The sequence below is a fragment of the Diospyros lotus genome, chromosome 9 (assembly GCF_014633365.1).
Source record: "Diospyros lotus cultivar Yz01 chromosome 9, ASM1463336v1, whole genome shotgun sequence".
NCBI classification, from domain to species: domain Eukaryota; kingdom Viridiplantae; phylum Streptophyta; class Magnoliopsida; order Ericales; family Ebenaceae; genus Diospyros; species Diospyros lotus.
In genome coordinates this window covers 36887130-36902361 of record NC_068346.1, presented here as the reverse complement: position 1 = coordinate 36902361, position 15232 = coordinate 36887130, and the positions used below count along the sequence as shown (strand labels likewise).

The following is a 15232-nucleotide window of genomic DNA, read 5'->3' as shown; positions in this document are numbered from 1 at the left end:
AAATTGTTTAAGGAAAATGATACAGTATTGATGAGCATCCCGAGATACAATTTATAGTGTCGAAAGGAATCGAATCGGAAACAGTTTTTGGTACAGCTAAAATGCAGCTATCATTTAGACTATAAAATAGAATCATAGGGGACTCCCGAAAAATCAACGGAACCCTAGGGGGCTCCGATTTTGCATAAAAAACAATCCTTCAGTGGTTTCAGGATGAAACGATAGCCCGATGAGAATACTAGAACGGAATCGTCTTTATCGAGTAAATCTTGGGTTATTAATTTTGCGTTTTTAGTATTGAAATGCAATTTAATTTAGTGTTTGAGGATATAATTGAAATTACAGAGTTGTCCAAGTGATATAAGATGAAAATTGAAATTTAATAGTACAATTTCCTATAAATATTAATATTATATATATATATAATATATATATATATAAATGTGGGGGTGCGTGAGGCCATTCATGGCCATGCCATGTAACCTTCACCCCATGTCCTGCAACTCCAAATCAGTCACACCTTGCAAGATTTGGAGGGGTTTGCACACAATGATCGAATGGGCAAGCAGTGGAGGTTGCTTATAAATAGAGGAGAGCTTGAGAGATTTGAGCAGAGCAAACAACAGAAAGTTGTAGAAAGAGAGGGAGAGTAGTCGCGAGCTCAGGCGGGCGGAGGGCGGCCAGCAACGTCGCGATGACCGGCGGCATCGATGGAGGCTCGAGAGGCGACCGCGAGAAGCTAGTGCGGCCATGGCAGCCATGGTTGCAGGTGGTTGCGCCAAAGCAGCAACCAGCCGCAGCCAAAGGCAGCCGCGAGCAGCTGCCAGCGGCCTTGTGCTGGCAACGGGGGCGGCAGGGGAGGCGATTGGCGACGACGGGGCTGGCCGAGGCAGCGGGTGCGGGTGCGTGCATGGAGCTTGTGCGTTGCAGGGGAGGAAGAAAAAGAAGAAGAGAAGAAAAAAAGAAATGAAGAAGAGAAATGAAGCTGGGCATGGTGCTGCGGGCAGGAAGGAGCAGGGAAGAAGGAGGAGGAGGAAGAAAAAGAAGAAAAAAAAAAAAGAAAATGAAAGAAAAAAAATAATGGAAGAAAAATTAGAAAAAAATAGAGAAAATGTGGAGAAAAATTCTGAAAAAATACCAAAATAATTATTTTGTGCTAGAGGAGTATTTCGAAACCAAAAAATTGATCGGGCACGCATTTCAGGAATGTGACACGCATATCGAGGAAGCCTGAGAGGCTAAGTTAAGATAAGTAAAATTTTTTAGAAAATTTTAAAAATTCAGGAATATTATTTTATGAATTTTCATAGTGAATTAGTTGAGAAAATATTTGAGAAATATTTAGTTTAAATTTATTGAGGAAAAATAGGAAGAAATAGAGAAAAAAATAAAGAAAATGCAAGAAATTATAAAAAATAGGTTTTAATGCTTATATGATGATTAGGGTGCTTTGAGGCTTAAATTTGAAGTGACTTGTGCAAATTTTTTAGGTTGGCACCCAAATCGAGGCGATGCACGAATTTCGAGGTAAGGCGCGAATAACGAGGTAGCCCGATAAGTTTGAGAAAGTAAGTGATACTTCCCAACTGGATTTAGTTTTATGAAAAATTGTTGATTGTAAGTGATTTATGTTTCAAACCCCGATTCTCAGGGATGCTTTCATCATATCGACATGCTCTGATATGTATCCATCACGTAAACTGCATACATGACATACTATGAAATGCATATGTACACGTTAATATCATTGATCACGCGCATTGTGGCCGTAGGAAGTACAAACTGGCATCGCTACTTTACCAAGGGTGCACCCATATACCCCGACTTTGAAAGAGGTGGCCGCAAAAATGGTGAGTAGCATGAAGGGTGCAGTTACCCTTATGATGAAGTAAGACATTACATTCATGCACGAAATATGTTTTCTGTACCCTTACTTAGATGATTCATCATTTAATTTGGACTTTGCCCCTAGAATATTTAAACGTTTAAGATGGAGATTGTAGCAGATACGAGAATGAATGAGGCATAAAATGGTACTTAGCAAGGTGCATGAAATGTATGTTATGTAGCCTATGTATTTAAGTTCTGCTACTTTAGAATTTGAACGTTTTAAGGAATGATGATGTATAATCCTATTTAGGGTTAATGTTGAGAACTTATGCTTGTATTAAGTTATATTAAGGTACGATGATGTAAGAATTGATTTATAATCAATATTAAGATATCAGGTACGATCCTTGCTTCCGTATTTGATGTGTATAATGATCATCTTTTGAGAAAAATGAATGAGAATTCTGAAATGAATTCAAGGAAGGATGTGATTTAGTTTAGTGTTTGAAAGAAAAAAAATTTATTGTCCCAGAATTATCCCAAGTTATAACGCGCTTAAGAAAGCGGAGCGTTACAAAAAATATAGATTTGATTGATAAAATTATTATTAGGCGCTAAGAAATATAATTATTTAATTAATTAATAAAATTATTTAAATGTTTAAAATAAAATAAAATATTTGTTTATTTTATCTAAAAGTATGATGCATTTATTATTGTTTAACCATTGACTTAAGATAATGATTATCATTACTCAGCTATAAATTAATAAGGGTTTTAACAACATGGCTAAAATAAACTAAATGCACTTTATTTTAGTTACTAAACACTTCTATTAATCGATAATAAAAATGCATCGTATTTTAAAATATTTACCAATTAATAGAAGTATTTTAATGTTAAAAACAAAATACATTAAATGTACTTTAAATAAAACAATACCTAAATTTCAGTACATATAGTGGATTGCAATAAAATCCACCTTTATTTTTGCAAAAATGCGACTTGGATACTAAGTTTAATATTTGTGATGGCATTTTGTATTAATATTTTGTTTATTTACATTAATATAACATATAATGAAAGATATCAATGTAGAGTATTCTTGCAAGTAGGAGTGTGCAAATGATTGATTTAATTACTGAACTCATCGAAATCTACTAATTGATTAAACTGAACTGATAAGTATTGAAATGAACCAACCAATTAATCCAAAAAATAAAAAATCAAAAAAATTGAACTAAAATTGTATAAATCGAACCGACCTAATTAAATTAAAAAATATAAAAAAATAAAAATAAAAACTAAAATAATCAATAAAAAACACATTAAATTAAATAAAATGACGTCGTTTTATAAATATTAAAACAACATTATTTTAAAGTTCAGTTCTTTCAACCATTAATAACAAGATTTTGAACTTATAACTTATATTATAAATAATAACTAATTTTTCAAATGACTTTATCTCACACCAAAACTCATTTTATTTAAAAAAATAAAAAAATAAATTATTACTATTAAATGCTCACCAATAAACTTTTATTAATTTTTTTTATATGGGTATAGCAGGAGTCACTCTAATATATATATTTTAGAAGGGTAGTCTATGTTGGCAAGTGAAAAAATATATATATAGTTGAGTTATTTATTTATATAATAATATAAATAAAAAAATATGATATTATCTATGTCGGATAACATAATATTTGTTCGATCCAAATAAACGTAAGAGAGTAAGCGTGAGCCCCACCCCCTCCCCCCTGCTACCAACGTCGAGTTTGTCCGACACAACTCAAACAATAGAACAAAGCTCATAAATAAAAGTGTACGAGTGAAAAATGGTTCTCAGGGTCCAAGACCTTCAACTTTAAGTGACTTTATTTTCTTCTGTTTTTCAAAATGCCCTCTTCTCTCCTCAAAACGTCCCAACTTTCTGCTTTATGTAAATCTAGACTAGGGTTATAGAAGTTTCTAAAAGATGCTTTCTTTCTTTCTACAAAGAGCTAGATTACCCTTACCACCCTTAAGGTTTGCTAACAAGACAAAGGCGCTCTTAATATTTGAGAAACAACAAAAGCTTCCCATACTCTATTAATCTAGCTACACTTTTCTTGTTACTATTATTTCACAAATGTAAAAAGTCTTCGCAACATGAAAATTAGTCAAAATTCGATCCTTCGTCGATCTGTCTTTCTCTTTGGTTCGGTAATAGTTTAACCCTTATCAAACTAGAAAGAGAAAGTGATTGACAAGCTGTTGGATCCTAACCAATTTCATGAACAGAGGAGAAAAATAAAGGATTGGAGAGAGAAAATGCAAACATACTTTCGTCCCATTACCAGTTTTAATAATGATAGGGGAGAAAAAATGTAACTAGAGTTATAAAGCTGGGGAAGGTCTCTATCATCCTACCGAACTTCAGATAACGAATGTAATTTACCCTTCTACAAATTCTATGTCCAAGCATGACTAACTGCTCAAGTGTCTGTGATCATCCAAATATGCCTATCAAAAGTGTGACTAGCACAAACTCAGAAACAACATCATAATGTGGGAACCAAGCAAAAGAAGCAAACCAAGCAGTCTACTTCACAAAACAGTGACATCAAACGCTGCTCATAGTTCACAAAGAGTAAGCTTCATGAATCATCTAATTGCCAAATTCAATTAGGGTTACTGAGAAAATACAGAAAGAACTGCATAATAACAAGACAATATGAGAACACAAATGAATAGATCACCAGTACTGGCTGCATTCAACAAACATAAAGGATTATTGCCCGTGAAATCAAAACAGAGACAAAATGCTTGCTGTTTACTAGAAACTAGAAGAACAAGAAGAAATCGGACCAAGTGAATCAATTCCAAGAGCTGGATCTTTTCTGAACCAAAGAGACAATAACAGTCACGTCGTCGAGCTTGCCACCCGTGTATCCCATGTATCCAGCTGCCTGGGCTGCATCTGCAAATGGACTTCTACAAGTTTCTGAGCTCCCTATCTCTTGTGCTCTTTCGGCCAGGATTTCTGCTATTTCCTGAGAAGTCCAAGAATTTATTGGCCAAAAAACTTAAAAAAAAAAAAACTGATGCACAATGTAGAAAGGCTGTTAGTAGACATGTGGGTGTATGCGAGCAGGGTGACTGCTAACTATAAGCACACAACACAGCTCCAAGATAAAGCACGCGTGCAGGTCCAATTCACTGAACTTGTAATTGTGTTTCAATCTTTTGGAAGCCTGAGTTTATGGCTGCGCGGTCAGGGGAATCTACTTTTGCTTTGTTGTATGGTATGAGGTAGATCAGTCTTCCTTACTTGTGGAATGCTCATGAAACAGAGAATCTTAAAAATATGAAACAGAGGGGATTAGGACGGACCTCGGGTTTTAAATTGTTTTCTAATGACTTGGAGACTATTGAAGCTATTTCTTGATCATAAAGATTGTCGAAAAGGCCATCAGTTGCAGCTACAATCACATCTCCTTCGTCCAAATCAATTTTGTACATCTGAAATGCAAATTGTTAAACATTACAAAGTTTCAATTGCTAGTCACTAAATTATTACTCATAACAAATGTTTTCTCACGTACCGCATTAACCTATAATTTCTCAGTACCTTGTCAGAAATGGTTTCCAAAGGTTTAATTTTTATCATTGGAAATGCATTAGTACTGTAACAAACATACCTCAACAAGTTCGGAGGGATCAGTACCATATTCAATTTGGTAAGGAAAGTTGAACTCGTAAGAACTCGGGGAGGACTTTTTATAAACAGCACCATTTCTTACAACGATAAATCCCGAGTCTCCAATATTAGCCGCATGAAGAGCCTGATATTGTGAATAACCATCAGTTGATTGCCTTACAAGAAGAAGTGTTGGATTAGCAATATGTGAATTTCAGGACATGACCACAGGGAAGATGATTGGTGTGGCTGAGGAGCACAACGGATTGTACATCCTACACAAGGCAGACCATCCTAAGAAGAAGCAACCTGCAATTGCTTACTCATTTCAGTCCGTTTCAGCCTCTGCCACCATTTGGCTTCAGCAACATAGGCTAGGTCATTCTCCTTTTCCTTTATTAAAAACAATGTTTCCTCACTTGTTTAAATCTTTAGATCCTAGGATGTTTCAATGTGATGTGTGTGATGTCTAAACACCATAGAGTGTCCTATCCGATCAGCAATAAATTATCATCTAAACCTTTTTCCTTGGTTCATTCGGATGTTTGGGGACCATCCAAAATTCCCAATTGTTCTGAGGCTCAGTGGTTTGTGTCTTTTATTGATGACTGTACTTGCATGTGTTGGGTCTTTCTATTAAAAGAGAAGGCAGCCATTAGTACTATCTTGCCTTATTTTTGCAAAATGGTCTCAACTCAATTTGGTACATCTATACAGAAATTTAGAACAAATAATGCCAAGAATTATTTTAATAATCAGTTGAATCAATTTTTCCAACAAGAGGGCATGCATGGTTCATGAGTCTTCCTGCATAGACACTCCACAACCAAATGGAGTGACAGAGAGGAAGATGAGACATCTTCTTAATATGACTAGAACCCTTCTTCATCAAAATCATGTCCCTAAAATCTATTGGGGTGAAGCTATTCTAATCACGACATATGTCATCAACTGAGTCCCCTCTAAAGTACTCAATCACCGCAGCCCATCCCAGTGCCTCTCCTAATTTTTTCCTGATTTTTGTTTGCATTCTCCTCTTCCTCTTTGTGTGTTTAGTTATGTGTGCTTTGTACACATTCCCAAAATTCATCGAGACAAACTTGATCCCCGTGCTCTTAGGTGCATTTTTCTCGGTTATTCTCCAACCCAAAAGGGTTACAAGTGCTATCAGCCACCAACTAGGAAGTTCTTTGTTTCCAAAGATGTCTCTTTTCTTGAATCTAAGTCCTTCTTTGACTCTCAACACCTTGGTTCTCAGGGGAGCCTCGAGGAAATAAGGACCAAGACTCCTTTGATGCTTTTCCAAACCTAGAACCAGCTCCTAGGACACCTATTTTAACTACTAATTCTTCTCCTATCCCTACTTTTCCAGCGCCTATTCCTACCCCTCTACCTACGAAATGTACTGAGCAAGCAGTCCAAAGGCCTTCATCTCCAGTTAGGTTTAAGGGTTCTCTTTATGTGTTCAGAAGGAGGCAGCCTATTGTGGAATCTTAGCCCTCACCAAAATCAGACCCAGGTATTGAAATTGCACAATCATCAAACTCATCTTTTTCCAGCCATGTTCCTAATGTTCTAGACCTACCAATTGTTGTAAGAAAAGGAGTTAGAAGCTGTACTTTGCATCCTCTGACTGATTACCTATCCTACCATCATCTCTCTCAAAAACACAAAAGCTTCTTAACCTCATTGGACACTATCGGTATTCCTAAGTCAGTAGAAGAGGCCCTAAAAGACCAGAATTGGAAGCAAGCCATGCAAGAGGAAATGGATGCCTTAAATAAAAATCAAACATGGGAGTTGGTGCTTAGACCTAAGGGAGTTACTCCAGTTGGCTACAGGTAGATATTTAATTTGAAGTATAAAGCTAATGACACATTAAAGAGGTATAAAGCCAAGTTGGTAGCCAAGGCCTATACTCAGTCCTATGGCATAGATTACCATGAGACGTTTGCACCAGTGGCAAAAATGAGAACAGTAAAAATTCTTATATCCCTAGCAGCTCATTTTGGGTGGAAAATACAGCAATTAGATGTAAAGAATGATTTCTTACATGGGGATTTAGAAGAGGAGGTGTACATGGAAGTGACCCCTGGGTTGCAGGAAAGGGACACAGGTATAGTGTGCAAGCTTAAAAAGGCCTTCTATGAGCTTAAACAGTCTCCTCAGGCATGGTTTGACAGGTTTTTGAAGGCGATGAAGTCTATGGGATACGCCCAAAATAGAGGTGATCACACTCTATTCTTTAAACATTCAAGTGAAAAAGTTACCACTCTTAGTGTATGTTGATGATATAGTTGTAGCTGGAAGTGATATGGAAGAATACAAAATTCTAAAAGGGAAATTAGCAAAGGAATTTGAAATCAAAGATCTTGGGGTGCTTAAATATTTTCTAGGAATAGAGGTAGCTTACTCGAAAGCTGGAATCTTTCTATCACAACGCAAGTATATTCTTGACCTTCTAGCTAAAACAGGAATGATAGGAGGAAAAGGGTCCAGCATACCTGTGAATCCTAATCTCAGATTGAAAGAGAATTCAGAGAGAAAAATGGTAGACAAAGGGAGGTTCTAGAGACTTGTTGGCAGACTAATATACCTCTCACACACTAGGCCTGATATTGCTTTTGCAATCAGCCAAGTAAGTAGATTCATGCATTGCCCAACTGAGGAACACATATAAGCTGTAAGGAAAATCCTAAACTACCTAAAGGTATTTGTTTAAGGCTAGAGCTAAATTGAATGTGCAGGGATTCACTGATGGAGATTATGGTGACTTCATAATTGATAGAAGATCCACCGCAGGATATTGTGTGTTTTTTGGGGGGGAAATCTTGTGTTCGGGAGGTGCAAAACGCAAAGTGTTGTGACGAGATCTAGTACAGAGGCAGAATTTAAGGCAATAGCCCTTGGATTGTGTGAGCTTCCGTGGCTTCGGATTATCTTAATAGACTTGAGGATCAAGGTTCAAGGTACTATTGACCTATTTTGTGATAATCAATCAGTTATTAACATTGTTCATAATCTTGTGCAGCATGATAGGACTAAATATATAGAGATTGATCGGCACATCATCAAGGAAAAATTGGATGCTGGTCTAATTCGAATTCCATATGTATCATCTGAAAATCAAGTAATAGATGTATTGACAAAAGGGCTAACTGGGAAAAGATTTAACGTTTTAATAAGCAAGCTGAGAATGGTTGACATCCATTCTCCAGCTTGAGAGGGAGTGTCAATTCACGAGGATACTAGCAGATTTCCCAAATCCTAAATTAAGGAATGGTTTCTAAATCACATTTAGGAAACTTACTGATTCTGTCCATATGTATCTTAATGTGTATTTCCTTCTTTGTTTTAGATTTGTTTCCTTATAGATAGTTTCCATATCTTGTAATCTTTTCCTCTATAAGAGGATTCCCATGTACACTCAATTAATCAAGGAAGAATTATTCTCTTTTCCTACAAAAGAACAAAAGCCTATAATGTGCTTCTTGCATTTCTATTTACCTTATTATTCTTTTATCCAAGAGTTCTTCAGGAACATTCTTTGTAGCCTTTTATATTTGTCCAATTGGTCAATGACATTGAGATTAAGTTCCTAACCTTATACTCAGGAATAAAAAACCAGAACATACATTTAAACCCTGAGAAGTAAACAAGGACTTCCCATTAAATAGAGAACTCATCACTATTTCTATTTTCTCCATAGAGTAACCCAAGAAATGCAATGTGTACTATAAAATAATATGCAAACTAATGGAAAAAGGGCAGAAATCATATCAACAATTTCCTTAAGTAGCTTAAAGTTATATCCACTACCACCCAGAATCTTAAGACAGGTAAAATTACCTGACCATCAAAGTAAGCCACCAAAATTGTTGATGATCCAGGAGATTTTGACTCAAGAGCACTTCGAGAGAGAACTTCCTTAGGATCAGTTAGCAGATTGCTACTAAAATCTGAGAGAATCTTTTCACAGTTCTCCATCAGTTCACGGGCATAAATTCCTGCATTAATCCCTGAATAATGACAATGTAAACCATATTAGATTTAAACAAATATGTCTAGACAAATTTAAGAAATGCCAAAGCTGCATCTTTCAGATTTCAAAGGAACAAGGGAGAACATGCATTTTCTAAAAGCTGCTTTGAACATTTGTTGATGGAATAGATGAATAGATGTACTGTCAAGGGATTGAATTAATAAAAAAATCATGATTACAAACTTTCACTGTAAAAAAGTAGAAAAGTGAAAATTTATATGGTACATCCAGAACAATATATGCCAAGAAGGATTACCTTCCAGTGACCACTGACCAACTCCATCAGCCACACCCAACCAGTTCTGCCCAGCAATAAAATAAGCATCCTCACCACCTGTCAATGCCTGGCATTCATTATTACCGAATTACTTACCTATAAATATGATACTTAAGTTTATGCTAGAAACTGAAGTTAGAACAACCCACTTAACCCCTCCCAGACACGGAAATCTACTTCCAGTGTACTTAACTCTCTCCCAAGAATAGAATTTTGAGCCCATTACTGAAGTCACCCTCTAGAAAGGAAAAGAAAAGGAACCAAGGATTATCAGCTTGGCACAGTTTTTGTGCTCAAGTAATTTCCATTTTTTGAAACATGATACTCTAAAAATAACATTAACTGGTGCTTCTTTTTCTCCTACCTACCAGAATTCCATAAATTCAAACTTAGGCCGATCCATAATCTGAATAACTTGGTACAATTTGGTTCCTACAACCCTCTCATTTGCCAATAGGAATGTGAATTTGAACTTCAGAAATATTACACAAGCTTGTCGATTTTCTTTCCATCCAAAACATAGACAAAGCAAAGAAAATTATATTCATCATATAGAGATACCTTGGCAGGGTCTGGCAATAAGGAAGCACCAGATAATAGGATATATCCCATTGCTGAGATTTCCTCCCTGTTTAAAAGTAAAAAAAAAAAAAAAGCAAGAAAGAAAAAAATACAATAATTTGATGATAAATAATTCTTCCATAGTAATATTTTCAGAAACATGCTATAGGTGTTCTTGAAAATTTGAACAATATAAATTGTTTTTTTTAACCTTGTTAGCATGCCAAGATAAATCCCTCCACGAGGAGATGTTACAAAAGCGACACATCTTTAAACATTAACTTGCATGATTATAATGAGTGAGACCTGGAGAAGTAGCTTTCCAGACAGAATACGTATTGGATGCAAAATGAGGGTGGTGAAAAGAAAAAAGAAGAAAAAAGAAACTGCACCCAAAATAAATGCAACAGAAGTGAGAATGTTACAGTAGCTGTGATACCATTTACACATGAGATAGATTAGAGTGGTAAAGAACAATTAAACTGCTAGCTTTCATTGAATGAGAGGAAGCAAAACAAACATGGGTAAATATTGCAAGCTAGACATGAATCACATGATTGCTGATGGGGCTTGGCCAATCACATTGCTTAATGAAAAGGAAATATCAAAGAAAGGACCCTCAGGAGTAGACATTTTGTACAAGAAAGAGATGCTGACACCCATGCAGTAAAGAGACAAAAAACGTGTGCCCTTTGGTGCTTTAAATCTCAGAAACTAAAACTCACAAGAAGAACATATCACAAGGAGTCCACTAGCCTTTTCACAATGTAGTGATTAAACAATCATGGTGCAAATCCATATTGCAAAGACAGTAATTCAACTGAGACTTTGCACCAGATATAAGGAAAATCAGAAATTCTACTTTTCAATAGAAAGGAGACAGGAAAGATGAGAACACACAAGCAGAATACCTCTTCACAGAAGCATCAGTCGATTCTGACTCTCTGGCTCCAAGGTTTGATACTTCAGCAAAATCATGGTTTTTCACATTATTGGGAGTTCTTCCACCTTCCAATGCCAGTGTAGGAGCACTATCATGGACCTAGAAATAATAATACAGTGTATTGAGTTATTCAACCAGGAGGAGACAGAAAATCAAATTCCCTTCATCAAGTTAGAACTCAGTAAAGAGCATTCATGTGGTGGTGCCACCAATCTCATAGAGGAATTTGGAAAAGCTCTTACTATTGCATATTCGGCCCACCATACCACACAATCAAACTGCATAGAAAGCTCTAACAAAAGAATCTCTAGAGAAGGAAACCCTAGGAGCAATAAATTACTTCTGTATCCAGTATGCAGGTTACATGGATAAGACTGAATGTGGGACTTTTCCAACAAAACAAAGAAAAATGAACTGTTGGAATGTTAGCAGCTCAGAATGTTGTCTAGTAAGGAGTAAGGACATGGATTGTAACTTTTGACAGTTGACAATACCCAGAACCTATTATGCACCAGATTATAGGTAATATAATATCATTATAAATTCTAAACATGCAAGAGAGAGAGAGAGAGATTCATTAGACTTAGCATTCATATGCCAGCCTGTATGGCTGTAACCATACTAATCACCATATTTTGCATCTTATCTGCTGCTGAACAATGAACTTAAAAAACTTTAAAGACGTATTAAAGTTAAATACTTCTATTCAGCACATTGGATACAGGTTGCAAGGCGTATTCCATATGGTGATGATAAAGCTTTCATCCACTAAGAGAACAAATTGAGAAAAGAAACACTAAAACAAGAGGCTTATCATCAACCAAGAAAGATAAACTCCAAAAGCAAGAATACAATTTCGTTAGTCACGGTTGTATCCCAACCTTCTGATCAGTGGCTATGAGATCCCCATAATAATCAAGTGAGTAGCATGTCACAGGATACTACCAAAGAATTTCAAATCTCAAACCATGGGCAACCTTCTACCTCATGTCATACTTCTTCAGTATTAACTACCTAGTTTTAGTGCAAAATTTGATTTTGTTATAGATATTGCAGCTATGGTAATAAGAGTTGGGATAACTAGGTAAGAGAAAGGAATGGTAAACACATTGGCACATAAAAAGAAAGAATAATGAAGACCAACCTTTGTTAAGTTTTCATTTTCATTCTTGCCAGTATGTTCTTCCAGTGTGTCATGATTGGTTTTCTCATCAAGAATTTGTCCAGACTCCACCGAATTGGACATGGGCATGGCACCTGTTGCATCACCTTCACCAATAATTCCATCACTCTTGTACCGAATCTCAGCCTCCATTGCATTGATCTCAGCATCTTTAGGCACATGGTTAAATTCAGCACCATCACTCCTGCTAATTTCCTCAGAACGAGAGCTGCTGGTTACTTCAAAAACAGAGGTGCCCTGCAAAGTAGTTGATGAAGGGATGGCATCATCTTTAATCCTCTCTTGAAGGGCTTCTGCAGATGCAACAGTCTCTTCAACATTACTATTTCTGTCCAGCTGGGGAGCTCTAGCTGGACCTGAAATCTCTTGCACATCATTCTCTATAGAACCTTCCACTGGGTGCGAACCTTTTTCAATGTCAGGAAAAAATCCACACTCAGAAGAATCCCCGTCCTTGATATCAGAGACATGTTCAGCTTCAGAGCAAGAAGAGACACACATTTCAATTGGAATTTCTTGATAAATCTCCAATTCTATTTCTTGAGAATCTTCCAGCCCCATTTCAGCTGGTTCCTCTCCTGTGTCAATTTTATCTATGATCATGGGGATTTCATTAACAACAGTATTTTCTGTGGTCATTGCAATACCAGCCGTCTCACTTTCCCTACCTCTTCTCACTTCTCTACCTATTTCTTTAACCATAACCTGCCCACGCTGCTCTCCGACCAAAACCTTCACACCATGAGAATTTTCTGTACTTTCACTTGCAAACCTTCCAAGCTCAATATTGGTTTCCTCGATTTCAGCATTTCCTTCAACCTTGCTCTTCTCACCGAAGTGGAACACAATGCTACCGTCAGAATACTCTGTCCAATCACATCAAAAATAGAAATAAGAACAGTATGCACAACCGTTGAGACTACCTGACTCCTAACTGATTTTGTTAGGAGATTAGTTAGATTAGTTACTGTTGTTAGTTGGTCGGTTTCTGTTTATTTGGTTTGTTTTGGCTAGTTAGTTTGTTTCAGCTTTCTGTTACAGTTCTCTCCATATAAATACTGTAAGTTTGTAAAGATTAATATATGAGAGACCAAGAATTATTCTTCTTCCTCCTTCAAATTGATTTCTCTCCTATCATGAATTTCTCTCAAATTTCCTTTAACAACAGACCAGAATTAAATGGAAAACCAACGAGAATTAAGCAAGAACTCGTGAACATGCAGGCTAAGTCAGAAAATTGGTAATATTCCATTGATCAAAATGAGATAATTTATCAAATCAAGACTAATGCTTTAAGCCCAACAATCATTCTGGCTCTTTCAAAGAATTAATTCACTCAGACCAAAATCAAACACCTGAAGAGCATACCAGAGGCTGATACAATCTCCAAGTCCGGCGACGAGCGAGACGGCGAATCTGGTTTGCAGAGCAAGGTAAGACGAGGCGGTTTTCTTCTTCCTCTTCTTGTAGGGAGATCAAAAGGGTGCGTTGGAAGAGATGAGAAGGGTGATTTTGGGGGTGAAACGCATGGAATGAAGAGAGACAACGAGTTGAAAGATCGAGAGTCGAGGAAGTTACAACCCAAATCAGCCATTTTACCTATCTATATACATATATTTATTACAGGGGACAGTCGTAAAGATATGCTTTGATTGTCGCACACTCTGCGTGTAAGAGTATGTTTCGAATATCAAATCTGAGTGTAACGATGAAGATGAAGATGACGAAGAAAAGAATTGAAGATGGAGTGTTTTAGACTCGAGAGTGACTGTTAAATGAACGAATGAAGGGGGGGGGGGGGGGGGGCGCGGATGGTTATTACATACATGCGGCCTTTGCGCCCACTGATTTTGTGTTTTTTATAATTATTTAATTTTTTTATTTTAATTATATTTTTAAATATATAATTTTAAATTAATTTAATTTTCTTACTTTAATTTTTTTTAATATTTTAAACTTTTTATTATTTCAATTATATTCCTAAACTTACATTTAAGAGTCAATTTAGCCCCTATAATTTAATTTGAAGGAAATATAATGTGTACTTTATCATTTGATTGTATATTTTTTTTATATATGAAATTATAAAGGTTAAATTGACTAGAAAATATAAATTTAAAGACGTAATTGAAACGAAAATTTGAATTATCACATGAAAAAATGTCAAAGTACAAGGTTTAATCAGAAATCAAGTTTAGAAGTATAATTAAAATAACGAAAAATTCAAATGACATCATAAAAAAAAAAAGTGAAAGTAGAACAAAAATATAGATTTGGTGGATAAAATTATTATTAGGCGCTAAGAAATATAATTAATTAATAAAAAAAATTAAATGTTAAAAATAAAATATAATAAATTATTTTTTTTATTTAAAAATATAGTGTATTTATTACTATTTAACCATTAGTTTATGATAAGGATTACCATTACTCAACTACAAATTAATAAGGGTTTTAACAATGTCCCTAAAATGAACTAAATGCACTTTGTTTTCCTTACTAAATATGTAACATGTATTTTGAAAAAAATAATAATGTATAATTTTGAATATTAAAAATAATTTATTAAAGAGTTATGGTTTTAAGAAATTTAAAGAAAAACAATAAATTATTGTATTTTTAAATGGGAAAGTGATTGAGAGTTTGTGATATTTTCGAGACCCAAATTATTATTAAGTGATTGAAGTGAAAAAAATATTATAATAATAACCG

General features: G+C 35.5%; 1 protein-coding gene across 3 annotated transcripts; it reads right to left on the bottom strand.

Annotated features, from left to right (window-relative positions):
* Positions 1 to 4454: 4454 nt before the first annotated feature.
* On the bottom strand, positions 4455 to 14301 carry LOC127810152 (probable protein phosphatase 2C BIPP2C1). Of its 3 annotated transcripts, XM_052349435.1 has the most exons (9): positions 13889 to 14301; positions 12482 to 13386; positions 11306 to 11436; positions 10395 to 10461; positions 9813 to 9900; positions 9364 to 9533; positions 5516 to 5659; positions 5208 to 5336; positions 4455 to 4867 (listed from the first exon to the last, which is right to left on the bottom strand). In XM_052349435.1, the coding sequence occupies exons 1-9, from the start codon at positions 14112 to 14114 to the stop codon at positions 4691 to 4693; spliced, it is 2037 nt and encodes a 678-aa protein (XP_052205395.1). In that variant the 5' UTR covers positions 14115 to 14301; the 3' UTR covers positions 4455 to 4690. The 3 variants fall into 3 exon arrangements, with proteins under 3 accessions (XP_052205395.1, XP_052205396.1, XP_052205398.1); XM_052349436.1 differs by lacking the exon at positions 5516 to 5659; XM_052349438.1 differs by lacking the exons at positions 5208 to 5336; positions 5516 to 5659.
* Positions 14302 to 15232: the final 931 nt, after the last annotated feature.

Excerpts from the sequence above, each read along its gene's own strand:
- LOC127810152 (XM_052349435.1), bottom strand. The coding sequence starts at position 14,114 with ATGGCTGATTTGGGTTGTAACTTCCTCGACTCTCGATCTTTCAACTCG. Across the intron at positions 5,660-9,363 it reads TGGCTTACTTTGATGGTCAG|GCTCTTCATGCGGCTAATAT; the intron begins GTAATTTTACCT and ends TCACAATATCAG. Across the intron at positions 5,337-5,515 it reads ATCCCTCCGAACTTGTTGAG|ATGTACAAAATTGATTTGGA; the intron begins GTATGTTTGTTA and ends TTTGCATTTCAG.